Source organism: Macrobrachium nipponense, chromosome 6 (assembly GCF_015104395.2).
Source record: "Macrobrachium nipponense isolate FS-2020 chromosome 6, ASM1510439v2, whole genome shotgun sequence".
NCBI lineage: Eukaryota > Metazoa > Arthropoda > Malacostraca > Decapoda > Palaemonidae > Macrobrachium > Macrobrachium nipponense.
The window spans coordinates 100215521-100242547 of NC_061108.1; the positions used below are offsets into that span (position 1 = coordinate 100215521).

A 27027-nucleotide genomic window follows, 5' to 3' on the forward strand; every position below is an offset into this window, starting at 1 on the left:
TAAGCAACAATCACGAAACCAGTTAGCTTATGAACTCGGGCTATGTTAAAGAGTAAAATAAAAGAAGAATGTTATCATATGCTTCCATAAAATCTAGTAAAAAAACTAGCATAATGCCAAAATAGAGTTCTAGTAAATCAAACATTAACACACTAAAAAGCACAATTATGCAACAATTAAAACAATATGCTCTTACAATTACTTGTCATCCACTGTGGAGTGATGAAGCCACAAAGCTAATTTATTTGATAAAAGAGATGAACCTGAAACTCTTAACTATTTTAAAACAGGTTCCATAGCATCATGACATATATTTTAAATTAGCTTGAACTGCTGAGCAACAGAGAAAAGACTTGTTGAAAATAATTGAACTATTACAAGGTGGTTGTGATTCCCTATTTGTATGTCTGTAGAGAGAAGGTGCTCATTTAGTCCCAGTTTCTCTTCAACTTCTCATGAGAAATTACTTAAAAAATCACATAGGAAAATACACAAACACCTCATAGTTATGACCATACACACAAAAAAAATCAGACTTTTCAAACCTGCTTGGCAGTTCAAGCAAAAATTAAAATGTGGAATGTCATTGTGTATGAGAATACCTGATCTCAATGTAATCTTATCAAATACCTATTCTCGCACAGTACTGTGGCTTTGAGATCTAACACAGCTAACCAGCAAAATCTTAACTATTCACACTCTGGACTGTTTAAAGGCTTCCTGTTGCCAAGGGAAGAAAGGCAGTTGTCAAGCTAAATCTCAAGCGTAACAAGAGTGCTTTAAAGGAAAACTAAGGTTCACAATCTAGAAACAAACATCTAAAATGGAAACATTTAAATATACAATAGCACTCACTAAAGAGTTCCTTTTCATGCTTGATGTCCCATATTTTCACGGTATCAAAGTAGGCTAAGCTCAACAAAAACTCTGTTGTAGGATGAAACATAACATTTTCAACTCTCTTTTCAAACTGTGGTAAGGAGTACTCAGCGTTGGAGAGGGACTCTTTCAATCCATTTTCTGGAATATGCCATATTCTTACCTAAAAAAAAACAAGATGAGAAACAAATTAAAAATGCACATACCAAAGTACTCATCCCAATTTCCCAATCAGTGTCACTGACAATCCTTTGAAGCACACAAAACACTAGTGTTTTGAAACTTTCAGACAAAAGCTAAGGAACTCATATACAGTGGTACCTCGACATACGAAAGGCTCAACTTACGAAAAACTCGAGATACGAAAGCAAATACGAAAAATCTTACAGCTCTACATACGAAAAGTTTTCAAGATACAAAGGTTGTTGCTGTAAAGTCCCGAGATTCGCCCGGACCACCGAAAACAATTTTAAAACTCCCGCGCCGCCATCTGAGTAAACTCGCCACCATCCTCCCGCTCTCCCATTGGTTCCTGATGCTAGTCACCCCATAAGGTCCTGCTCTCCTATTGGTCAGCATCTACCCCTTGTGCTTTAAGTATTCTATTGGTAAAAGGATGCTGTAAATTGAAAAACTTATTCATGCAATACATTTAATAAAAAAAAAAAACTTTAGGTAAAGATAGAATAAAGAATAGAAATGAATGGTTACTATACTGTTTGGTAGTTTCAGTAGTTGAAGAGAGATAATGAAAATTTATGGCTTACTGTGCAAAGTGATTGCTTGGCGATCGTTTGATGCTCGTAAGTGCTGGATGTAAACAGAAGTTTGGAAGCTTTTTTTTTGTATGTTTATTATAGTTAATGGTTACTTAATAATTATTTGAAATGAGTACATGCAATACATTTAATAAAAAAAATGTGAATTAGATATCATAAAATATAAAAATAAATCAGTCTGCCAACAAATACATATTTTTTAGAATTCTTCTTCTGTTTTATTATTACGTTACGTATACGTATGTTTCATTATAGCTGTCAGTAACTCGCTATCTCCATTAGGTAAAGATAGAATAAAGAATAGAAATGAATGGTTATTATACTGTTTGGTAGTTTCATTAGTTGAAGAGAGATACTAATGAAAATTTATGGCTTACTGTGTGCTAGGAAAAATGATTGCTTGGCGTTCATTCGATACTCGTAAGATGGGTAAGAGCTGAATGTAAACAATCGATTGGAAGTTTTTTTTTTGTATTATAGTTAATGATTAATTAATAATTATTTGAAATGAGTACATACTGATTATTTATACATTTTATTGGCATATTCTAAACTTTTAGCTTCTTAGGTTTAGATGTCAGAATCATAGACTAGGCTACAGTAGCAACCGCTAACATAGGCTAGGCTTATTGCTAAGGGACATATGCTAAAGTCCTAATATATGCAGTTAAAATAGGGTTGAACATTACATGCAGTTGAATATTACTCAAGTATGTACAGTATTTTGCCTTTTTGGAGTCATATTTCTTCCGTCGGATCGGCGTCGTAACACTAGAACATGTGTTTTAGACCTGGAAATATAATTTACTGGGGTGTTTTTGGAGGGCTTGGAACGGATTAGCCATTTTACATGTAAAATGTGGTCCAAGATACGAAAACTTCATGATACGAAGGCCGCCTCGGAACGGATTAATTTCGTATCTCAAGGTACTACTGTACGTAATATGTGATTTAGTATAACTGATATATTAATCAATAGAGTGGCTTCCCTTTATCTTAAATACAAAATATCTAAACATATCAATGTCTGTTTTTTATTTAGCTTTAGTGAATTTGTCTAAACAAGTCATAGACAACTAATACTGTATGCTACTGCCACCTGCTGGAAAACACAGAAATTATATTATGAGTTTTAATTTCCGAGTCGAAAAATTTACAACCCCTATTTAGTTCCTGGACTCTTTGGAATCTAAATTAACCCTCTTACTCCGATTGGATGTATTAAACGTTGACATAAATTCTCTGTTAGGTGCCGACTGGACGTATGGTACGTCGATATCAAATGTTTTTTAAAAAATTTGCTGAAAAATACTTATAGGCCTACAAAGCAAAAACTTTTGAATCACGGGCCTTGGGGGATGCTGGGAGCTCACGGATCAAGGCGTTGTTTTGTTTACAATCGTTACGCAGGCGCGCAAGCGTGAATTTCTTTCTTATCACACTAAAAATTATCAGTGACATATCTCAGAAATTATTTCGTCACTTTGACATAATTTTTGCACCATTTTAAATTAGCCATTACATGGAGTATTATACATGAAAATGTGCACAATTTCATGTAGAATACAACAAAAAATACTCATGATTGTAGCTTTTATCAGTTTTGAAATATTTTCATATAAATAACGATAAGTACCAAAATTTCAACCTTTGGTCAACTTTGACTCTACCGAAATGGTCGAAAAACACAATTGTAAGCTAAAACTCATATTCTAGTAATATTCAATCATTTACCTTTATTTTGCAACAAATTGGAAGTCTCTAGCACAATATTTCGATTTATGGTGAATTTATGAAAAAAACTTTTTCCTTACGTCTCTCGGTAACTCTTCCGATAAATTTTTTCGTGCGATTGTCATAATGTTTGCACCATTTTAAATTAGCCGTTACATAAAGTTTTATATATGGAAATGTGCGCAATTTCATCCACAATACAACTAAAAACAACCCATGGTTGTAGCTTTTACCAGTTTTGATATATTTTCATATAAATAACGATAAGTACCAAAATTTCAACCTTCGGTCAACTTTGACTCTACCGAAATGGTCGAAAAACGCAATTGTAAGCTAAAACTTATATTCTAGTAATATTCAATCATTTACCTTCATTTTGCAACAAATTGGAAGTCTCTGGCACAATATTTTGATTTATGGTGAATTTATGAAAAAAAAAATATTTTCCTTACGTCCACGCGGTAACTGCCGAAAAAAATCAGACATTTTTTCGTCCGATTGTCGTAATGTTTGCACCATGTTAAATTAGCCGTTACATAAAGTTTTAAATATGAAAATGTGTGCAATTTCATGAAGAATACAACAATAAATAATTGAAGGTTGTAGCTCTTCTCATTTTCGAAATATTTGCATATAAATCACGATAAATAGAAAAAAAACCACGTTCGGTCAACTTTGACTCTACCGAAATGGTCGAAAAACGCAATTTGTAAGCTAAAACTCTTACAGTCTAGTAATATTCAATCATTTATCTTCATCTTGAAACAAATTTGAAGTCTCTAGCACAATATTTAGATTTATGGTGAATTTAAAAAAAAACTTTCCTTCCCTCAGCGTGCGGATTCTCCGCCGCAAATCTCAGAAATGCGTATGTCGTATTCTCGGAATATTTGCTCCGTTTCATTTTAGGCATTTCATAGTTTTTTATATATCAAAATGTGCGCAATTTTATGTAGAATAAAACGAAAAATATTTGAAGGTTGTAGCTTTTCTAATTTCTGAAATTGCATATAAAAAAATATATAAAAAAATTCGGCATTTGGTCAACTTTAACTCGTCAGATATGGTCAAAAACTGCAATTTTAAGCTAAATCTCTTACAGTATAGTAATATTCAACCATTTGTCTTCATTTTGAAAGAAATTGGAAGTCTCTAGGACAATATTTACATTTATGGTGAATTTTTGAATAAAATATTTGTTTATGTCTGCGCGTTACGAATTCATGCATCATTTTGTGATAATATTTTCTCTGTGTTGCTTTTATTGTTTTACAATGTGTTATATACCAAAATGATTGCAATTTAGTGTACATTACAACGAAAAAAAATTAACTCGTTACCTTAAACTGTTTTGCGCATGGTGCGATTTGAATACAATTATATATTAATTTTTTTTTTTGCACTATCATATATCGCATTATTTATATATGATAATGATAATTTTTTTCATTTCTGATGGTTGCATACTAAACTTCAGGCAATGACAAAAAAAGGAGCCATAAATGAACTCTTAACCTTGAAAACTAAGCGCGCTGTGATTTTTTGAAAAAAATATTTTTTCCGCTTCCACGCTCACTCCGAGACCCCCTAGGCACATGGAAGACGATTTTTAATATATCCCTTCCGCGTTTAAGGGCTAATCTTATTAATATTTGAAAATTATTAATAAAATGTAGTAATGTCCTTAAAGATATACATATACATACACTTCCAGCCCAAACAGAGGGCAAGAGTTACCACTAAGACATACTAGTATCTTGTGTAGAGAGAGGAGAGAGAGAGAGAGAGAGAGGAGGAGAGAGAGACGAGAGAGAGAGAGAGAGAGAGAGAGAGAGAGAGAGAGAGAGAGAGAGAGAGAGAGAGGGGAGGGTTATCCTTATTTAAAAGAGTGAAATATGATATTGTTATTGTACAATAAAGTTTCATACATACTTACCTGGCAGATATATACTTAGCTATAGACTCCGTCGTCCCCGACAGAAATTCAAATTTCGCGGCACACACTACAGGTAGGTCAGGTGATCCCGCCGCCTGCCGCTGGGTGGCAGGAATAGGAACTATTACCGTTTTAAGCCAGATTTTTCTCTTCCACCTGTCTCCTGAGGGGAGGTTGGGTGGGCCATACGATCGTATATATCTGCCAGGTAAGTATGTATGAAACTTATTGTACAATAAACAATATCATTCATACATTCAACTCCCTGTCAGATATATACTTAGCTGATTGGCACCTTTGGCGGAGGGCAAGAGACAGCTAATTACTGACCTAATAGGTAAACAACATATGTTGTAGGTAATACAAGTTAATTAATAATACCCTAGTTCCTACCTGTTTAGGCGGAAGATTTCTTAGCTTGTGCTGAGAAGTCTGCTTCGCCTCAAAAGCTTCAGCGAGGGTGTGCCCTATGGCTGAGAACTCTTGAAAAGGACTGTCAATGGGGTCTTATCCACTTACTCAACAGAACCTAATGGCAATTGTCACTGAGTCTTATTCACTTACATGACAATTATACCTATGCCTCCTGGCATATAAAGGAGTAAAATACTGATCCCGATCACCCGATCCTAACCGTGGATTAGTAAATATGATTGAAATAGGCGTTATCCCCAAACACCTTTCAAACAACCTAAAACTCAACACCAATAATTTTAAAATCACAATATATAAAATATAAGGACAAAAATTAATATTAAGGATCAGTCTTCTCTCCTTTCCCCAGCACTGTATCTGCTGATACATAAGGTCCTAGAGAGAAACATTTCTCATATGTCACTCTCACATCTTTCAAGTAATGTGAGGCGAACACTGAGTTACATCTCCAATCGTGGCCGCTAAGATGTTCTTCATTGACATGTTCTTGTTGAACGACAATGATGTAGCGACTGCACGTTACTTCGTGTGCTTTTACCCTTAAGGTCTTATATGCCTCACTATCACAGCTCATGTGGGCTTCCGTTATGATGTTTCTAACAAAAAATGCTAAGGCATTCTTTGACATAGCTCTTCTAGGGTCTTTAACTGCACACCATAAACTCTGATTGCAACCCTGCAACTGCTTCTTCTTCTGCAGGTAAAATTTCAAAGTTCTCACAGGACATAAAGTTCTTTCCATTTCATTCCCAACTAATTGAGAAAGGCCTTTTACTTCAAAAGTCCTAGGCCAAGGTCTCGAGGGGTTTTCATTTTTTGCTAGAAATAAAGGTTTAAAGGACAATACAGCCGAATCCTTCTTAAAACCCACTCTAGAGTCAAGCGCTTGCAGCTCACTCACTCTTTTCGCAGTGGCGAGAGCTATTAAGAAAATGCATTTTCTAGTCAAGTCCCGGAAAGTAGCTTTATCGGGGGGTTCAAATCTCTCCGACATAAGGTATTTGAGAACCACATCCAGATTCCAACTAGGGGTGAGAGAAGTTCTTAATTTTTTAGTTTCAAATGATCTAATCAAATCATGCAGATCTTTGTTATTCTCTATGTTCAGGCCCCTATTCCTGAACACCGCTGATAACATGCTCTTATAACCTTTAATGGTTGACACTGCAGATGAGATTCTTCTCGTAAAACAAAAGAAAATCAGCAATTTCGGTCACAGAGGTATCGGAGGAGGACAGCTTCTTCGCCTTACACCATCTACGGAAAACTTCCCACTCGATTGATATATCCGCATGGTTGAGGACCTTCTTGCTCCAGCAATTGCTTTTGCCGCTTCGCGAGAAAAGCCTCTCGCTCTGACCAATCTTTCGATAGTCGAAAGGCAGTCAGAGCGAGAGCGTGGATATTTTTGTGATACCTCTCGAAGTGGGGTTGTTTGAGCAGATCTGTCCTTTCGGGAAGAGATCTGGGGAAGTCCACTATCCATTCCTGTACCTCTGTGAACCATTCTCTTGCAGGCCAATAAGGAGCGATCAATGTCATTCTCATTCCCTCCGAGGACACGAACTTTCTCATTACTTCCCCCAGCATCTGAATGGGGGAAAAACACATACGCGTCTATGCCCTCCCAAATCCATGAGCATGGCATCTATGGATTGGGCTCTGGGATCGTCCCCCAGCGAGCAAAAGTTCTCCATCCTCCTGGATAGGAATGTTGCAAACAGGTCCACTTGCGGCTTCCCCCAAAGAGACCATAGTTGCTGGCAGACTTGTGAATGAAGGGTCCACTCTGTTGGAAGGACCTGGTTTTTCCTGCTCAGTCTGTCTGCTCTTATATTCTTTCCTCCTTGAACGAACCTCGTCAGGAGTCGAATCCCTCTTTCTTCTGTCCATATCAACAGATCCCTTGCTAGTTGGTAAAGGGAGAAAGAAAGAGTGTGTCCCCCCTTGTTTTCTTATATAAGCCAGAGCCGTGGTGTTGTCCGAGTTGACTTGGACCACCATGCCTCTGACTTCGTTCTCGAAAACCTGCAGTGCTAAGTGCACTGCTAAGAGTTCCTTACATTTATGTGCCAGGCCTTCTGTTCTTCTGTCCAACTGCCTGACACTTCCTTCGTCCCTAGTGTTGCTCCCCACCCGTGTCCGAAGCGTCTGAGAATAACACTAGGTGAGGGTTCTGAAGGGCCAAGGACACTCCTTCGTTTCTTGTCAGTGGTCCTAACCACCATCGTAAGTGGTTTTTGATACTCTCTCCTATAGGAAAGGTATCCAAAAGATCTCCTTTTCTTCTGTTCCAACTCCTTCTGAGATGGAACTGCAAGGGTCTCAGATTCAGTCTCCCTAGAGAGATGAACTGCTCCAGCGAGGAAAGAGTGCCCAGAAGACTGAGCCATTCCCTCGCTGAGCTTCGTTTCTTTCTCTAGGAAGACCGAGATTTTCTCCAACCCTTTCGAGATTCTTTCCTGGGATGGATACGCTCGAAAACCCCGAGAATCCATCCGAATCCCCAGATAGACGATAGTCTGACTGGGGACTGTGTGAGACTTCTCGAGGTTTACGAGCAATCCGAGAGATCTGGTCAACTGAAGAGCTATCTCCAAGTCCTCCAAGCACTTTTGTCTTGTCTGCGCTCTTATAAGCCAATCGTCTAGGTAAAGAGATATCCTCACCCCCTTCAGATGTAGCCATCTTGCTACTGTTTCTCATCAACGCTGTAAACACCTGAGGAGCCGTCGAGAGGCCGAAACACAAAGCCCTGAACTGATAAATCCTTAACCCCCTGTACCATGAATCGAAGATATTTCTTCGACGAATGATGCAGGGGGACGTGAAAGTATGCATCTTGCAGGTCGAGGGAGACCATCCAATCTCCTGGACGAAGAGCAGAGAGAACCGAGTTGGATGTCTCCATGGAGAACTTTGTCTTCTCCACGAAGCGATTCAATGCACTCACGTCCAGGACAGGCCTCCACCCCCCCGAGGCTTTCGGCACCAAAAATAGGCGATTGTAAAAACCTCGGGAGTGCGGAATCCTGTACTACCTCGATGGCCCTCCTCTCCAACATTTGCTGCACCAGTCCAAGAAGGATCTCTCTCTTTACAGGGTCCTTGTATCTCGCCGACAGCTCCCTCGGAGTCGTCGTCAATGGAGGTCTGTTCTTGAAGGGGATGAGGTATCCTTTCCTCAGCACTTGTAGGGACCAAGAATCTGCTTTCATTGAAGCCCATGCTTCCGAGAATCCCAGAAGTCTGGCACCCTACTGGTGATGGAGGACTGGAATCTCATTTTGCGTTCTTCTTTGGAAACTCTAATGGAAGATCTTCCTCTTTTCTCTCCTCCTCTCTTCCTTGGGGCTCGGCTAAAAGCTCTACCTCGAAAGGGCTGTTGGGCAGGTGTTGACTCCCTCTTCGAAACAGAAGCAGCTGGCCTAGGCTTCTTAGCAGAATGTACCAGCAAATCCTGTGTTGCTTCTCCGTAAGCGTATGGGAAATGTCCTTTACCAACTGAGAAGGAAAACAGCTGTTTAGACAGAGGGGCGTATAAAAGAGAAGCCCTCTGTACTGGAGAGACTGCTTTGGTAAGAAAAGAACCAAAGACAGCCCTCTTCTTTAATACTCCTGTCCCGAACAACGATGCCACTTCAGCCGATCCGTCCTGCACTGCCTTGTCCATGCATGCCAAAATGATATTGTTATGTTACAATAAAGTTTCATACATACTTACCTGGCAGATATATACATAGCTAAGACTCCGTCGTCCCCGACAGAAATTCAAATTTCGCGCCACTCGCTACAGGTAGGTCAGGTGATCTACCTGCCTGCCCTGGGCGGCAGGACTAGGAACCATCCCCGTTTTCTATCATATTTTCTCTCTTCCACCTGTCTCCTGCGGGGAGGCTGGGTGGGCCTTTAATTGTATATATCTGCCAGGTAAGTATGTATGAAACTTATTGTTAAACATAACAATATCATTTTCATACAATCAACTTACCTGTCAGATATATACATAGCTGATTGGCACCCTTCGGTGGAGGGTAAGAGACAGCTACTATATGGAATAGACAGGTAAACAACATATGTTGTAGGTATAAAAAAAAACCTTGGTTCCTACTGATAGTGGTATAACTTCGTGGGTGTTTGCCCAGTATCATAGTCTCCCCATCACCTCAAGAAACTTTAGCGAGATATGTGATCTATGGCCAAGAGTTCTTGTGGGTCTGCCGATGGGGTCTTACCCACTTACTCAGCAGAGCCTAAAAGGACTTTGTCAATGGGTGCTGATCCACTTATATGACAATACACCTTATGAAGGAGCACACAACCAATCCCGACCACCTGATCCTAACCATGTGTTAGAACTAAGGATTGTTACGAGTTATCCCCGAACTCGTCACAACAACCGTAACTCAAAAACCACTACGCACACATAAAAAAATTTTCAAAAAAAAAAAAAAAAATTTTACTCAACTAATTGGATATGACAAGAATTCTCTTATGAACAACATAGACGGCCGCCCGTGCGAGCCTGAATCCTCCATTGTTCGAAGAGATTCTCGACCATATCCAAACAGAAGAACAGTATATACATTTTAAGGATTGGTGTCGGCTCCCGTACCCAGAATCGTATCTGCGATACGATAGGACCTAGAGAAAAACACTTCTCATACGTCACACGCACGTCTTTCAAGTAATGAGATGCAAATACTGAGTTGCATCTCCAGTATGTCGTATCTATAATGTTTTTAAGCGACATATTCTTATAGAACGAGAGAGACGTCGCAACCGCTCTTACTTCATGAGCTTTTACTCTCAGGAGTTGTAATTGTTCGTCAGGACAGACCTTATGAGCGTCCGTAATGACGTTCCTTACAAAGAACGCCAGAGCATTCTTGGACATCAGTCTTGTGGGGTCTTTGACCGCGCACCAAAGACCTTGTCTAGAGCCTCCCAACTAAATGACTCTTTCTCTGAAGATAGAACACTTCAGAGCTCTAACCGGGCATAGAGACCTCTCTGCTTCTCTGCCTACTAGACTCGACATTCCTTTGACTTCGAATGACCTAGGCCAGGGATTCGTGGGATTCTCGTTTTTCGCTAAAAACAGGGTCTTAAACGAGCAAATAGCTGAGTCTCCCTTGAATCCTACTTTATCCTGCAGAGCTTGTAATTCACTAATTCTTTTTGCCGTAGCTAAAGATAAAAGGAATATGCATTTTCTAGTTATGTCCCTAAACGATGCCAGATGAGGAGGCTCGAATCTATCCGAAGACAGATATTTGAGGACTACGTCCAAGTTCCAGTTCGGAGGTACTGGTTCCTTAGACTTCGAAGTCTCAAAAGATCTTATGAGATCGTGGAGATCTTTGTTATTCGCTAGATCTAATCCTCTGTTCCTGAATACAGCCGAGAGCATACTTCTGTATCCCTTTATTGTGGATACGGCTAGATGAGATTTTACTCTCAGGAATAGCAAGAAATCAGCAATTTCCGCTATAGAGGTAGAGGAGGAGGACAACTTCTTGGCTCTACACCACCTTCTAAAGACCTCCCACTTCGACTGGTATACTTTCGTAGTGGAGGTTCTGCGAGCTCTCGCGATCGCGCTTGCCACTTCGCGAGAAAAGCCTCTCGCTCTGACAAGTCTTTCGATAGTCGAAAGGCAGTCAGAGCGAGAGCGGGGAGGTTTTTGATGGTACTCTTGAAGTGTGGTTTGTTTGAGAAGATCCGTCCTTCTTGGTAGGGATCTTGGAAAGTCTACGATCCACTCTACCACCTCCGTGAACCATTCCTGGGCCGGCCAAAAGGGGGCTATTAACCGTCATCCTCGTCTCTTTTGACGCCACAAACTTTTTCATTACTAACCCAGGATTTTGAATGGGGGAAAAGCATAAACGTCTACTCGAGACCAGTTTAGCAGGAAGGCGTCTACCCTAATTGCTCTTGGATCTTCCACGACGAGCAAAACACTGGGAGCCTTTTTGAAATGAATGTAGCGAAGAGATCCACATGAGGAGTTCCCACAGAGACCAGAGATCGAGACACACTTCCATCGGGTAGTAGTCCAGTCCATTCTGTATGAAGGACCTGGTTCCTCCTGCTGAGCCTGTCCGCCCTCACATTCCTTACTCCCTGTACGAACCTTGTCAGCAGGGAGATTTTCCTGTGAGACGTCCAAAGTAATAGGTCTCTCGTGAGCTCGTAAAGGAACGAGGAGTGCGTCCCTGTTTTTCCGAATGTAGGCAAGTGCGGTGGTGTTGTCCACGTTTACTTGCACTACCTTGTTTGTCACCAGAGGTTCTAGGCTCTTCAAGGCCAGATGTACGGCGAAGAGCTCTTTGCAGTTTATGTGCCAGGACACCTGTGCTGGTTCCCAGGTGCCTGACACTTCCTCTGAGCCTAATGTCGCTCCCCAACCCGTCCCTCCGACGCGTCGGAGAACAACACTAGGTCTGGGTTCTGTGTTCTTAGAGAGATCCCTTTGTTCTCTTCCAGAGGTAGCAACCACCACTGTAGGTGTGCCTTTATCTCCACTGGAATGGGAAAAAAACGTCCGACAGTTGTCCTGTTTTCCAGCTCCAAGACTTCTTGAGGAAGAATTGAAGTGGACGGACATGAAGTCTTCCTAGAGGTAAGAATTGTTCCAGCGAGGAAAGCGTCCCCAGAAGGCTCAACCATTCCTCGCTGACGTTTGTTGCTTCTCTAAGAAGAGAGAGATTATCCGCAAACCTTTTGCGGTTCTCTCTTGCGAAGGAAAAACTCGAAAACCCGAGAATCCATCCGAATCCCCAGATAGACTAGGTCCTGTCTGGGGGTCAGCTGAGACTTCTCGAGGTTCACAAGCAATCCCAACGCCTTGGTCAAATCCAAAGTTAACTTTAGGTCCTCCAAGCACTGTCTCTCCGATCTGGCCCTGATGAGCCAGTCGTCTAGATACATAGAGACATTCACTCCTTTGAGATGAAGAAATCTCGCCACATTCCTCATCAGGCTTGTGAAGACCTGAGGAGCTGTGGACAGGCCGAAACACAAGGCTCTGAACTGAAAGATCCTTCCCCCCGTCATGAAACGGAGGTACTTCTTCGATGAAGGGTGGATCGGGACGTGAAAGTAGGCGTCCTGGAGATCTAGAGACACCATCCAATCTCCTTGTCGCAATGACGCTAGGACTGAAGCAGAAGTCTCCATGGAGAACTTCTCCTTCTGCACAAATTTGTTCAGAGAGCTGACGTCTAGTACTGGTCTCCAGCCTCCCGAGGCTTTCGCCACTAGAAAAAGGCGATTGTAAAACCCCCCGGGGAGTTTTGATCCAGTACTAGTTCTATTGCACTCTTGTCCCACATCTGTTCCACCATCGATCGAAGAGTATCCCTCAGCACAGGGTCCTTGTACTTGGCTGATAGTTCCCTTGGTATTGACGTTAGGGGAGGAGTATTCAGGAAAGGGATACGATATCCCTTCCTTATGATTTTCAATGAAGACGCGTCTGCGTCTATCAGTGTCCAGGCCTCCACGAATCCCAGGAGCCTGGCACCTACTGGTGCTTGGAGGAGAAATGTTTCATTTTCCCTTTTTAAAGGGGGGACGAAAGGCGGACCTCCCTCTCTTCTCCGGAGCCTTCCTTCTTGCGGGAGGTCTGGAGGTCGGACCACCTCGAAAGGGCTGCATAGAAGTGCTAGGTCCTTTCTTGTCAGATACTAAAGCAGGTTTCTTCTTCCTAGTCGACTGCGTCAGAAGATCCTGCGTCGCCTTCTCAGTTAAAGAGTGAGCCACGTCCTTCACTAACTGAGAAGGGAACAAATAGTCGGACAGAGGTGCATACAGTAGAGCTGCCCTCTGAGCATGCGAGACTGCCTTTGTTAAGAAGGCGCCATACACCGTCCTTTTCTTCAAAAGACCTGCTCCAAATAATGAAGAGACTTCAAAAGATCCATCCTGTACCGCTTTGTCGATGCAAGACAAAATGCATAACAGGGCTTCAGGTTCGATTCCCTCTGAATCATGAGCTTTCTTGGACATCACCCCAAGGGACCAATCTAAGAAGTTGAAGACTTCCAATACATGGAAGAGTCCCTTGAGGAGATGATCCAGTTCTGAAATACTCCATGTAATTCGAGCAGAATTGAGACTTGGACGCCTTGAAGCGTCAACTAACGTCGAAAAATCTGCCTCTGTAGTAGAAGGGAGAGCGATACCCATATTCTCCCCCGTCTTGTACCATATGCCTCTTTTCCCAGCTAACCTTGCTGGCGGCACATGCAAAATACTGTCCTGACTAAGTCTTTTCTTCGACTTCATCAGGAGTCTAAGGCGTGTAAAGCCCGCTTCATCGAAATGGTGGGCTTCATCTTCAGAAAAGACGAGGGCTTCTTCGCCTTCGCACTAGAAAAGAGCGAGCGCGGAGAAGGAGGAGCAGCCGGAGTCAACTCGTCTCCGTATTCCTCAAGAAGCAGGGTAGTCAACACCTTATAGTTGGACAAAAGCCCCTCTCTTCCATGATCGTCATCCTCCGAGTTTTCCTCCAACTCGGGATATATCTGAGTTTCCGTTCTCCTTTCTGAACTTTCCTCTTCTGGAGGAGACAAACTCCTGATAGGAGAGGGGCTAAGGGAATGAAAGTCTTTCCTTTTTCCCGTTTTGATAGACTTGGAAGGAGTCACAACCTGCGGCTTCTCTTGCACTTTAGAAGACGTCTTGTATGACGCTTCCCGCTCTCCGTAAGCATCATGTATGACGTCTCTTTGTTGACGTCTTGATGACGCTTCATCGCGTCTGGAAGACGCTCCGCTCTCTAAGGGCGTCCTACTCGGCGTCACAATCTTGGACGGAGCGTCACGTCTAAGATCCGTTTGAAATGACGCTTCACTTCTAAAAGACTTCTTTCGTTTCTCTTGTCTTACAACACTCTCGTCAGCCCCCGTTCTAGTTCTCGAACTCGAAGCTCCTGCCAGACGTTTAGCAGTTTCACATCTGTCTGACGCTTCTCTTCGAGCAGGTGAGAGAGGACGAGACTTCTTAATTGGAAGCGTCACGTCCTTCCGACGGGGCGCTAAAACTCCCACAAGAGATGACAGTTGTTCCTGAACCGCCATAATGATCTTTCTTGACGCTTCTCCACGTCTAGTGCATGACGCCTTTCGTCATCACTCGGGGAAGAAGCATGACGGGGTACTTCCTCATAAGCGTCAGGTGACGCTGACGCCACCTTCGCTTTCTTAATAGCAGACGGGGCGTCATCTGAGAAGCGCTCTGGGCTCGAATCAATGTCTTGCTTCATATGACGCTTCAGCGGTCTCGATAAGTTCGACTCCTTCCACCCTCGTTTAGGTGAGGGAGAGGGAGAGGACGAGAAACACTCGCGAAGGACGCTTTTTCTATAGCGCCCTTGAGCTGGCTGCCATGAAGCAGAGCTAGCTGAAGGGACGTCTGACCGTTGGGGATTCCCCACGACCTCCTTAAGGCTTTCGACTTTCCTTCTCCTCTGGGCATGGGAGCTTGGGAAGAGGTCTAGGCCTGGCGGAGCGCCGCAGGGACGATCAAACGCCCCCTCCACAACACTGATAGAACTCACTTCACTAAAATGTTCACTATCACTAGCCTTACCTTTCGAGTCAGCCATCTTGGACTTCATGTCTCTAATAGTCGCTTTCAGATTGGCGATCTCCGATGCCGAATCCGAAAAAACACTCTGAGAATGAGATATATAGGGAGAATCTACATCCGTAGGGTTAGAATTATCCGTGAAAGGCTCAATAGGCCTTGAACTCACACCTTTCAGTCGTCTAACTCTATCCCTCTCTAACTTCTTCAAATAAGAAGTCAAAGTCTTCCACTCTTCTGCATTCAAACCCTCGCATTCCTTACAAGTGTTAATAGCAGAACACTGAACCCCCCTACATTTACGGCATACAGTGTGAGGATCAACCGAAGCTTTCGGTATCCTCACCCTGCAGCCTACATTCACACACATTCTCACACTCACATTAGAATCAGACATACTGAGAAAAATCCAAAAGAGTTATTCCAAAAACAGTCCACAGTAGCGAATGCCAAAACACGATCCAAATACGTCACCAAAAAGCCGAAAAAACGTTGATCAAAGGTTGAAAAATGAATCTAAGTCAGGAGGTAATAACAACAATGTTGATACCACCGGCGACAGAGAAAATATGATAGAAAACGGGGATGGTTCCTAGTCCTGCCGCCCAGGGCAGGCAGGTAGATCACCTGACCTACCTGTAGCGAGTGGCGCGAAATTTGAATTTCTGTCGGGGACGACGGAGTCTTAGCTATGTATATATCTGACAGGTAAGTTGATTGTATGAAAACACTATGCAAGACTTCTGGTTCCAAAAACTGAGGGTCTTGAGTCTTGTTGGCCAAAGCCCCAAGGGACCAATCTAGGAAGTTAAAAACTTCCAAGACATGGAATATTCCCTTGAGGAGATGGTCCATTTCAGACATTGTCCAGCTTGTTTTGGCTGCTGGAAGTGCATGCCTCCTTGCCGAATCCACCAAGGTCGAGAAGTCCGCTTCAGCAGATGAGGGAAGAGAAAGTCCCATAGATTCCCCTGTGCTATACCAAATCCCTCTCTTCCCTGATAGCCTGGAAGGGGGACAGGTAAACACAGTCTTCCCCGCCTCCTCCTTGGGAGCGCATTTTAAGGGCCAATTCCCGACCGACTGCAAAGCCCTCTTCATTGAAATGGTCGGTTGCATCTTCAAGAAAGAGGAGGACTTCGCAGCCTTCTTACTCGAAAATAAAGACCGAGGAGAAGGAGGGGCAGCAGGACTCAGAGACTCTCCAAATTCTTTTAACAAGAGGGCTGCTAGTGTCTTATAATCAGAAAGACCTGCCCCCTTGTTTTCTTCAGAGTCCGAAACATCACCTAATTCTGGTTGAGTTTTATTCGGAGAAGAGTGCGCGACCGGGGGACTCCTCTCTCGGGAATGCACAGGGCTTGCAGCAACACCGGCTGCAACCTGACAAGGGCTACGGTCGCTTGTGCGACATCTTGAGTCCCTGCCAGGAGAAGGCCGATGTTGTTCTTTTACCCTAAGGCCCTCCTGACAAGGACGGTGGCCGCTTGTGCGACAACTTTCGTCCCTACCAGGAGAAGTCCTTATATGTCGTTCTCTTTTTTCATGATCAATTCCTTCCCGACAGGGGCTACGATCACCTGTGCGACACCTAGAGGCCCTGTCAGGGGAAAATTGATCTTGAGAAAAATCCCAAAGAGGAGCCTCCAAGTCCGCTTCAAATCCCGATAACTCATCCAAATTGTATTTTGGGTTGTACAAATCCTTGCGCCTGCTTTCAGGCGCTCTAGACGCTTTACGTCCTTCGGGCTTTGCAGGCGCCTTGCGTCTCCATTCGGACGCTTCAGGCGCTTTGCGCCTCGTTTCAGGCGCCTCAGGCTCTTTAGGCGCTTTGTTTTTCCTTTGAGGCGTTCTAGGCTCTCCAGGCGCCCTATGTTTTATATAGGAGGCGCTTAGGCTCTCTAGGAGTTAAATATTTCCCTTTAGCCACTTCAGGCTTTTCAGGCGCGTTGCGCCTCATTCCTTTTACTTGAAGAGCTTTACGCCTCATTTCAGGCGCCCGAGGCGCCCGAGGCGCTCCAGGCGCCCCAGGCGCTCCAGGCGCTCCAGGCGCCTCAGGCGCTTCAGGCGCCTCAGGCGCTTCAGGCGCTTCAGGCGCTTCAGACGCTTCAGGCTCTTTGCGCTTCCTTTCAGGAGTTCGTCCGATTTCGGGAGTTCCAATTTTACTCCTCGATACGGACATCTCATGTACTTTCTTCCTCGTAGGAAGTTCCCTATACACATCTTGTCGCCTTGACGGCGTTTTGCGCTTGACAGTAGCCTGACGTCTGGCTGGCGCCAAGCTTCTGGCAAGCGCCTCGTCCGAGCTCTCAGATAGTTCTAACGGACGGGATCTTTTGATAGGGAGAAATCTATCCTTCCTTCTAGGCTGATCAGATTTAAGAACTCCTACTAGGGAAGATATCTGTTTCTGCATATCCTCTAACATCTTCGTAGCTACGTCTCTCTTTCCAACCTCCGATGCAGGAGAAGAAGCTTCTGAATATACATTCTTCTTCCTCTTTTCCGGAGGATATTCTTCCGGAAATTCTTCAGGGCTTGAGTCGAATGAAGGAGACTTCCAAGTTCTCTTCGAAGGTCTCGACAATCTATCCGAACTCCATCCTTTTCTAGATGAGGAATCAGACGAAGAAAAACACTGTTTCAGGACGTCTTTCCAACGACTATCCTTGGCAGCCCGGGACGTAACTACAGGATCTGCCGAGGGGACGCCTGACCGGTGGGGATTCTCTGAAACCTCCCTGCGGCTTTCGACATTCCTTCTCCACTGGTCTTGGGAGCTTGAAAGAGGTCTAGGCCTGGGAGCGAGACAGAGCCGATCAGACGCACCCTCCACTTCACTGGGAACACTTTCACTGCACTTACCTTCCAGTTCTTTAATTTTTTGTTCCATATGTTAAGCGAAGCTTTCAGACTCGCAATTTCAGATGTTGAGCTTGCCGAGTCCGATAATCGGGAAGGTAAAGCTGTATGGGAGGAAACAATAGGGTTATCAATAGGCAATAGTCCGCTAACTGGCTCGTTAGAGACCGACCTACTTACACTCTTGGAAGAGGCTTTCCTAGTCCTATCTCTCTCCAACTTTCTTAGGTAGGAATTAAGCAACTTCCATTCCTCCTCATTCAAATTCTTGCACTCATCACATGCATTCAATTGAGAGCATACATTCCCTCTACAATTTTTACAAGAGGTGTGAGGATCCACCGAAGCTTTCGGCAGTCTCACAAAACAATTCTCATTCACACACACACTGAACGAAATCGACACGTCAGACATTATGAGAAATTCTAAAGCCAAATCCAAAAAACAGTCCACAATAGCGTATGCCAAACCAAAGATCCAATACGTCACCAAATAGCAGTCCAAAAGATCAACGGCGTAATGAAATTCGAAATTCAAGTCAGGAGGAACTAGCAACGATGTTACTAGTACCGCGACAGAGAAAAATCTGGCTTAAAACGGTAATAGTTCCTATTCCTGCCACCCAGCGGCAGGCGGCGGGATCACCTGACCTACCTGTAGTGTGTGCCGCGAAATTTGAATTTCTGTCGGGGACGACGGAGTCTATAGCTAAGTATATATCTGACAGGGAAGTTGAATGTATGAAATGATAGATTATTGTACTTCTTTAAAATACTATCACATATGAATTTTGAAATTAGTTATATTACTATTATTATTATGCAAAAATATTAATAAACATACAAATGTACCATAGAAATTCTCTCATCTCAGAGAGAGAGAGAGGAGAGTGAAGGAGAGGAGAGAAGAGAGAGACGAGAGAGAGAGAGAGAGAGAGAGAGAGAGAGAGAGAGATCTCCATGATCCTTTGATAGCAACGCTTTCCTTCCTGTTTTGACATTTGTTGGACCCCAGCCAACTCTGCCTGGCTACCTGGAGTTAAAAGACGCGGGGTAAAATGCTTTTTCTTTCATTCTTACATAATTCTTTTTATTTATAAACTTAAATCTTGCTAATTCACTTTAGTATTTTCTTTAATGAATTTATATTATTGCTGTTTACATTATTATTGATATTTGAAAATTAGTAAATCATCATAAAAAAAATACTACATCTCTGTAAGAGAGAGAGAGAGAGAGAGATGGAAAGATTATCGTAGTATTTGTAAAATACTTTCACATATGATTTTTGTAATTACAGTTATTATTATTATTATTATTATTACTACTACTACTATTATTATTATTATTACTACTACTACTACTATTATTATTATTATTATTACTATTATATGAAATAGTAATAAACATATTATACATACGTGTACCATAAAAATCTCTCATCTCAGTAAAAGAGGAGGAGAGAGAGGAGACGAGGAGAGGGGGAGAGAAGAGGAGGAGAGAGAGAACGAGAGGAAGAGAATAGAAGGAAGAGAGGAGAAGAGAACGGGGGAGAGGGGGGGGGGAATGGGGAAAAGAGAGAGCGAGACCTTCCTTTGGAGTTCGAAAGAACTAAAATCTTACTAATTCACTGTAGTATTTTCTTTATTGAAGTGATTGCTCTTTACAATAATATTAATATTTGAAAATTAGTAAATCATTTATCATACAAAAAGCATACATCTCTGTAAGAGAGAGAGAGAGAATTATTAGTTATTATGTGATATCATTTAATCTTATTAAACTTACTAATACAGTATTGATCAATATTAATATTTTAAAATTAGTAAATCATTTTTATATCATAAAAATGTATTTAGGCATGAAAATAACATCAAAATACACTAATTAGTGATTATTTATCGTCGGAAAATCCTGTGAATAGGCGAATTCTCCGCAAATAATGGGTAGATAAGGTCCAGAGAAAAATCCGTGAATCAGTGAGTCCGCGAATCCAGAGAACGCGAATACGGGGGGCCCACTGTATAGGGTATTTTTATTTTTGTACATAAATATGATACAATTTAAGGCAGCTTTTGTAACTACCCTCCACGTTGTCAGAGTGTTTTTTCATGTTCCTTCTTGTCTGCCACTGTTCCGAAAAATGCATGGTTTTATTTTATTAAAATGCAACTTTTCCGTAAATACCTTAAAATGTTATACATTACATACTTCACTGTATCCAATAATATTGTATGTAGTCTCATATTATTGTATTATAAAATACTACGGCAAATCTAAGCCAGTATTCCTTGGAGCAGCCAATGTCTTGGTTTCAAATCAGCTGATGGCGAATACGCGTTTGTTTCGCCATATTTGAACGCAATTCTGAACGAATTTTCTTGCTTCTAGTTAGCATAAACAAATTTCTAGATACTTGACTTATATGAGACATGTTATCTTTCCTTATACAACGTGTTTTAAGGTGGAAATATGAACTGAATATGTCTCGTTGTCATTGTGAACTAATTTTTTCCGTTAACAGATTACGTTGGCGGCATGTTTATTAAGTAAAAATTAAGTTAAAAAACTATGTGATTCCGTTCGCAATTTTCCCTTATATCATCGTAATATGAACTTTACATTATTTATCTTATATAGGCGTGAAACCTACAGTAAAATGTGTTCTTTCAAGCACAGTAGTTTTGATTAAAATTATTTTATCTCAATTTTATCTACGGTTGTGTTTGATGGCATATGTTTACTGGAGTTTTATCCTTGTTGCTGATGCACGATAATAGTCATTAGCAGCTTGAACAGTTTTCTCAGCTTCAGTTATAACTAGGTTTAAATTTAACAGTATATTTCCTGAATGATCTTTGATCTATATTGATCTTTGATCTATAGCGAATAAAGTTGTTACATTGAGATATCTCAGTTCTATTCTACATAACGTCATTTATAACAGCTATGGTAATAGTGTACTATAGTAAGATGATTGAAATACAAGCCAAACATGTTATCGAATTCGGTTGTAATTAGGGAGAAAAAGAAAAAAAAATTAGTTTCTCGTTTGGTTGTTCATGGCTGTACACGTTTATGCATCAAGTATAACGTTAAAACCATACCTTCATAATTCTCTTTTGCTGTTTTTGAACTTATGTAACTAGAAGATGGGATAAAGTTAGGCTATTGTAATTTGGTCTCTCATAAAATCGGATTATCGTAACTTGAACACTACAGCTAACTGTACACTGTACATATAAAAACTTATTATATCTTTACATACTCTAGACACCCAAAGGATTAAAGCTAGGCTTTTTTCGCTTTACAGTATTTATAATACTATGATGTACTGTACAGTACATACTACTGTACAGTAAATTTCATAGTACTATACTGCATAAATATAATTTTACTCATTGCGCCATCGTGGGATTACGGCACCATTTGACTGGTCTAGGGCACTGTTAACTGGTCTAGAATTTCGAAAGGTGTGCGGCAGCCGTGGACTTTAAAATTGTTTAGTGTCAAAATTCACTTAGCGTCGGCGACCAGGAACAGAACCCCTGCCGCTAACCGAGGGCCGCCTGTACGTATTGTCATAGAGACCAAAATTTAATTATTTCAAAATTATTACATATATTACAATTGAACCTCTTAAAATCGGCATTCTATGGTCTGGAAATTCCTGTGGTTAGGCTTGATTTTAAATAAGCCACCATTAGCTTGTTCCGCCAACACCAGAGACGCGCCACATATTTTTTACAACTTCAATGCAGCAAAAATTATGCTATATATCTTTTGTTTGTATGAAAATAATTGTTAGTAATATAAATATGCAAAGTCAAATATGTTTTTGATATTAACCTTGGAAGAATAAATATATTTTTTTTAAATATTCCACTTGAGAAGGCTCAACCAAGCCAAACCTTTTAACTTTTAATCAAAGCAATAAGACATGAGATTATATGATGCTAGAGGCAAGAAGTGCAAGCATAAATCTTTTATCAATGCTAGAAAATCTGTATTTCATTAGCGAATAGTTTATTGTTCATTTACCTCAATACATGGCACCGGTGTACTTTGTTTACGTTTTGACGGCGACAGCAACATTCAAATGCACAATTATTGCCGAAATTATTTCATTATTTTATTCATCTCTTTATCCTCTACAATAAAAATAACTTAGAAACTAATAGCAATAATTATGAAGCTACAAAATTTCAGATATGAAAGTCACCAATAATAATGTGCAGATTCTGAGAAGTTTTAAACTGTAGTTAGACTTATGACTGGGTAGGCTAACTCGGGAATGTAGGCTAAATGTGTTAAAGTACACTATTTTAAAGAAAGTTATACAGTATAAAGTTATAAATTGATGAAGTTAAAATATATGAGTACTAAAATGATAAAAAGCAGTGTCAGAACGTAGCTAGTAATAGGCTCAGTCAGAAACTAGGCTATTTGTATGTGGAATTACCTAAAGGCTTCATTTTCTAGGAATGTATTCTACATTCTGTGATTTTCTGTGGTCCGGCAGTGGCCTGGTCCCAAGGTTTCCGAATTTAAGAAGTTGGACTGGATCTACAAAAACTAATATAATTAAAAAAAAATTAAAATGCATATACAGATTAAAATTTATTCAACTGAAATCAAATAGGTAACATGGCTGTAGTTCCAACCCCCCCCTAGAAATTTGACATGACCCCAGACTGGGTACATCAGTCATTTTTTGCTTGTTAAGGCCAATTCACTGAACAACAAAAAACATTAGACATCAATACTTAGAAATCATTTCTTAGGTAGGATAAAGAAAAGCTATTCTATTGATTATGATAAACAATATGAAAACGATATTGTTATGATACAATAAAGTTTGTTCATACTTACCTGGCAGATATATATATAGCTGTATTCTCCAAAGTCCGACAGAATTTCAAAACTTACGACACACGTAGTGGGAGTCAGGTGGTTAGTACCCATTCCTGCCGCTAGGAGGCGGGTATCAGGAACCATTCCCATTTTCTATTCAGATTTTCTATTCCCACTGTCTCCTGAAGGGAGGTGGGTGGGCACTTTGATTATATATATCTGCCAGCTAAGTATGAACAAACTTTATTGTATCATAACAATATCATTTTGTTCATGAAGCTTATCTGTCAGATATATATATAGCTGAATCCCACCTTTGGAGGTGGGGAGAGACAGAATAGGATTTTAGGAAACATATACATGCAGATGATTGACATCTTGGTTCCTTACCTGTTAGCATAGCTGACTTCGTGATTACTGTCACCCAAGTCTGCTTCTGCTTTACTAGTATCGTGACTCGAGATGGAATCACGATAGTGTATAAAGACCAGTAAACAATCATTTATCTTTAGTTTGTAAGAGAAATATTGTAAACATTATGCAGTGCAAGATGCGTAGATTATTATATATATATTGTGTGGAATTGGTAGTTATAGTATAATATTTCTTTATATTAAGTGTTTTGAAGGGTTAAATACGTTAAGTGGTGGGTTAACCCTAAGTAATCTTTAACAAGTAGTTAAGTATTGTCGTTGGTGAATGCGGGTCGCGCATGCGTGGATCGTCAGTCGTCTCCGACTGATTTGAGTCAAGAGTCCGGCAGTACCGGTTTAGTTGTTTAAGTGTGAAGGTCATCGTCGCCTTACGGTAGCTCAACATGCGAGGGGGGTAAAGGAATCAACACAACTTCAGAGAAATAATATCATCATGTATTACAGCTAAGTCTAAGAATTTATAAGTGTTTTAGGTGATAATATTGAAGGGCATGCATGCACGATAGATATTGTTACTGACAGGCATTTGTAAATGAATAAGGCTATTCTTCGGATCGTGGTATAGGAAATGACACAATGGTTTAAAGGTTAGTAATAAGTATATCTATTCCTGGTTAAATAATGGGTTGATACGATCACAAAATATGGTAATTTAAGACGTATATTTAAACACAACGCAATTTCTCGATTTATTGAACAGAAAAGAATCCTTGAAAAATCTGTTCGTGAACCTGGTAATATGCGAACCAAATTAGGGTAAGTTTGGGTTTTCATATTTATTGAATATTTTATATGTTTACTATTTTGGATTCTTTTGAGTAAAGATATAAATGGTGCCGTGACCAGGATTGATTATTTTTGTGGGTGATGATTGATAATTGGTAACTGATTGATAACGCATATATTTTAACTTTGATATTGGTGTTTATAGGCTAATAGGTGTTTTACCAGTATTGCGCTTCGTGAGAAAGTGTTCGTTGCGTCGGGTTGTTATGGCTAGGATGGTATTGGCAATTTAGAAAACGTTGACGCCGTAACTTTATGCCGTAAATCATATGGGGAAAATTGTTGAGTAAGATATTATCGTTCCCTTTTGTAATTGCACTCTATTTTGATTAATTGTATTTATCGATCGTAGTAGGAAATCGCGAGTGTGAATTTTAAATTAGTAATTTCGTTCTCTTTAGATTCATAAATGTTTAACGGCTATTAAACCATTTACAACGACGAAGGTTGAAACTTGTGGAAAAAAAAAATGAACTTTTAAGTGATTGAAAATCATATATGCGTTGTACATTTTGAATTGATCAGTGTTAATCGTTGCCACTAATTGAGAACATTTGTATGAAAATTGATTTTCATTAGTTGTGATTTTTATTGAAATAATAATTTTGGAAAGTTGTTGAATTTTGGTAATTCGTTAATAGTTGAAAGTGAAATTTTCGAGTTGTGTATTAGTGAGTTTGCGTCGACATTGATAATATTGTCGCACTGGCGACCATTTTGTCAATGATCGGGCAATCATTGTTGGGTTAAGCTAGTCTCGGCATTAATTAAGAATAACGTAGTCGCACTGGCGGCCATCTTGTTAATGACCGAGCAGCTAAGTTGAAGTTTATTTAAACGAAAATTTTGTGGGAATTTAATCTAGTTGTGCTGTTGAAAATAATGAACATAATGCATTAAGTAATTATAAGGTAGTTCCTTCCTACACCCTTGCTTGGTCTATTTTTCTCCATTAGTGAACAGTTTGGTGAATTATTAACAATGTTGGACATAGAAACATCAGACGTAGGAATGTCTGACATATCAGATAATGAAAGTGAGGAAACAAAAAAACGCATAGTGCTGATCCTAGGACATTCTCAGGTAAGAAAAATGGAAAATGCCTTTGATGAAATAAATGAAGAAGAGGAAAACCTTCATTTTATAACACGCTCAAAAGGTGGTGCTACTTGTTATGATATCTCATCTGAAGAAGTAAAGGGGAGTGAAGCAGAGGCAGTTGTACTTTTTATAGGAAGTAATGATCTAGATAGTGAAGATGCTGAATCAACAAGTGATATTCGAAATAATATCATAGGACTAGTAAATGATATCTCCAATGTGGATGGAGTCAAGATAGTCTATATCGTCACTGTAGAACCCCGCACAACCCTGAGATATGTAACCTATGATGAATATCGAAAAGGTCGAAATAGGTTGAACCAAAGGTTACGTAAGTCAATCAGTTATTATGTCATTGGTAATGGTCTTACTGAAGAGGATCTAGGCAATGATGGAGTTCATTTGACTCAAGAAGCCTCTGAAACACTAGCAAAAAAGATATATGAAAGAGTCAGCAGTGATGCTGATTCAGGAGAATGGTAATAACACAAGTGGACCAAGTGGGGTGGGGATGAGGGACTACGCATCTTGCATTGCATTAATTATAAGCTGTATATAATTATTGTGATAAGTTCTGAAGTGAATTTCTCTTGAAGTGTGTTGATTAATTGCATTTAATGGGGTGGTTATATATATATTAAATTAAAATTTGCTGAAATTGTTGAATATTTGTATTTTGTATAAACAGTTGTTGGATGAAATTGTTGAAAGTCTGGAAAAGTTTGTTGGTTTTAGCTGGTTTGATAATTATCATTGGAAAAATGGCAGAAAGAGAAGCTTTGGTGAGGTCACGAGGGGGTTACAAGGGTGTGATCACCAAATGGATAAATAAGATAGACTCTGCTATTGCCGCATGTTGCATTCTTGTCCTTTAGTACTTAGGTCCTCAGAAGACAGGGTGGTCATTCACGTACTTTATTATGGTATATCAATTACAAGTAAGGAGACCCATGCTTATGCTGGCTTCCCAGTTTGTGGATGGCGGGAGATTCTAACAACAACTCCCAGAAGGTTCAACATAGTAGAATGAGAGAGTAGTGTTTCTCAATACATTACACTCCTCCCCCCTTAGGTTAACAGACAAAAATTTAAATTTGTTCAATGAGTCTCCTAGGTTTCTTACTTACTCTGGTAGATTTTCTTACAATGGCACCAGTATCACAATTACTGTTCTCTGATCCTACTACTTCTACATTGGGATTACAAATCATACCCGAGTTCTGAATAGTGTTATTTGTTTCTTCTAATCCTTGTACATTACGGGGAGAAGAAACTACAGGAACATAAGGAATCATTGTATCTTCTAATAGTGACGGTTCATCAGTTACTCTAGTATTATACATTTTTCTCTCAAATAACTGTGAAAGGTGACGCTTCCAAGTCAAAATACCATTAACCTCTACAGAAACCAAATAATTTCTTTCACCAAGAACTTTGATAATCTTAGCTTCCACCCATTCTGGTCCTTTACCAAAATTCTTGGCATATACTGCATCGCCAACTCTGAATTTAGACTCATGAACATAACACTCATCTCTTTGTTTAGGCATTATAACATCTAATGGACCCTTAAATTTCCTTCCAAACAATAATTCAGCTGGGGAGCAGCCAGTAGAAGACTGTACTGTACG

The 27027-nt window shown here is 40.5% G+C and overlaps 1 protein-coding gene across 5 annotated transcripts in view; it reads right to left on the reverse strand.

The window, feature by feature from the left end:
* LOC135216709 (coronin-7-like) overlaps nucleotides 1-27027 on the reverse strand; it is a 502494-nt gene that overhangs the window by 407880 nt on the left and 67587 nt on the right. For 4 of the 5 annotated variants that reach the window (XM_064252162.1, XM_064252161.1, XM_064252160.1 and 1 more), the window contains exon 4: nucleotides 856-1042. In XM_064252162.1, coding sequence (XP_064108232.1) covers nucleotides 856-1042 — 187 coding nt within the window. Of the gene's footprint in view, nucleotides 1-855; nucleotides 1043-22683; nucleotides 22789-27027 lie in introns of those variants that run through there. The other variant, XM_064252163.1, reaches the window with a different exon arrangement.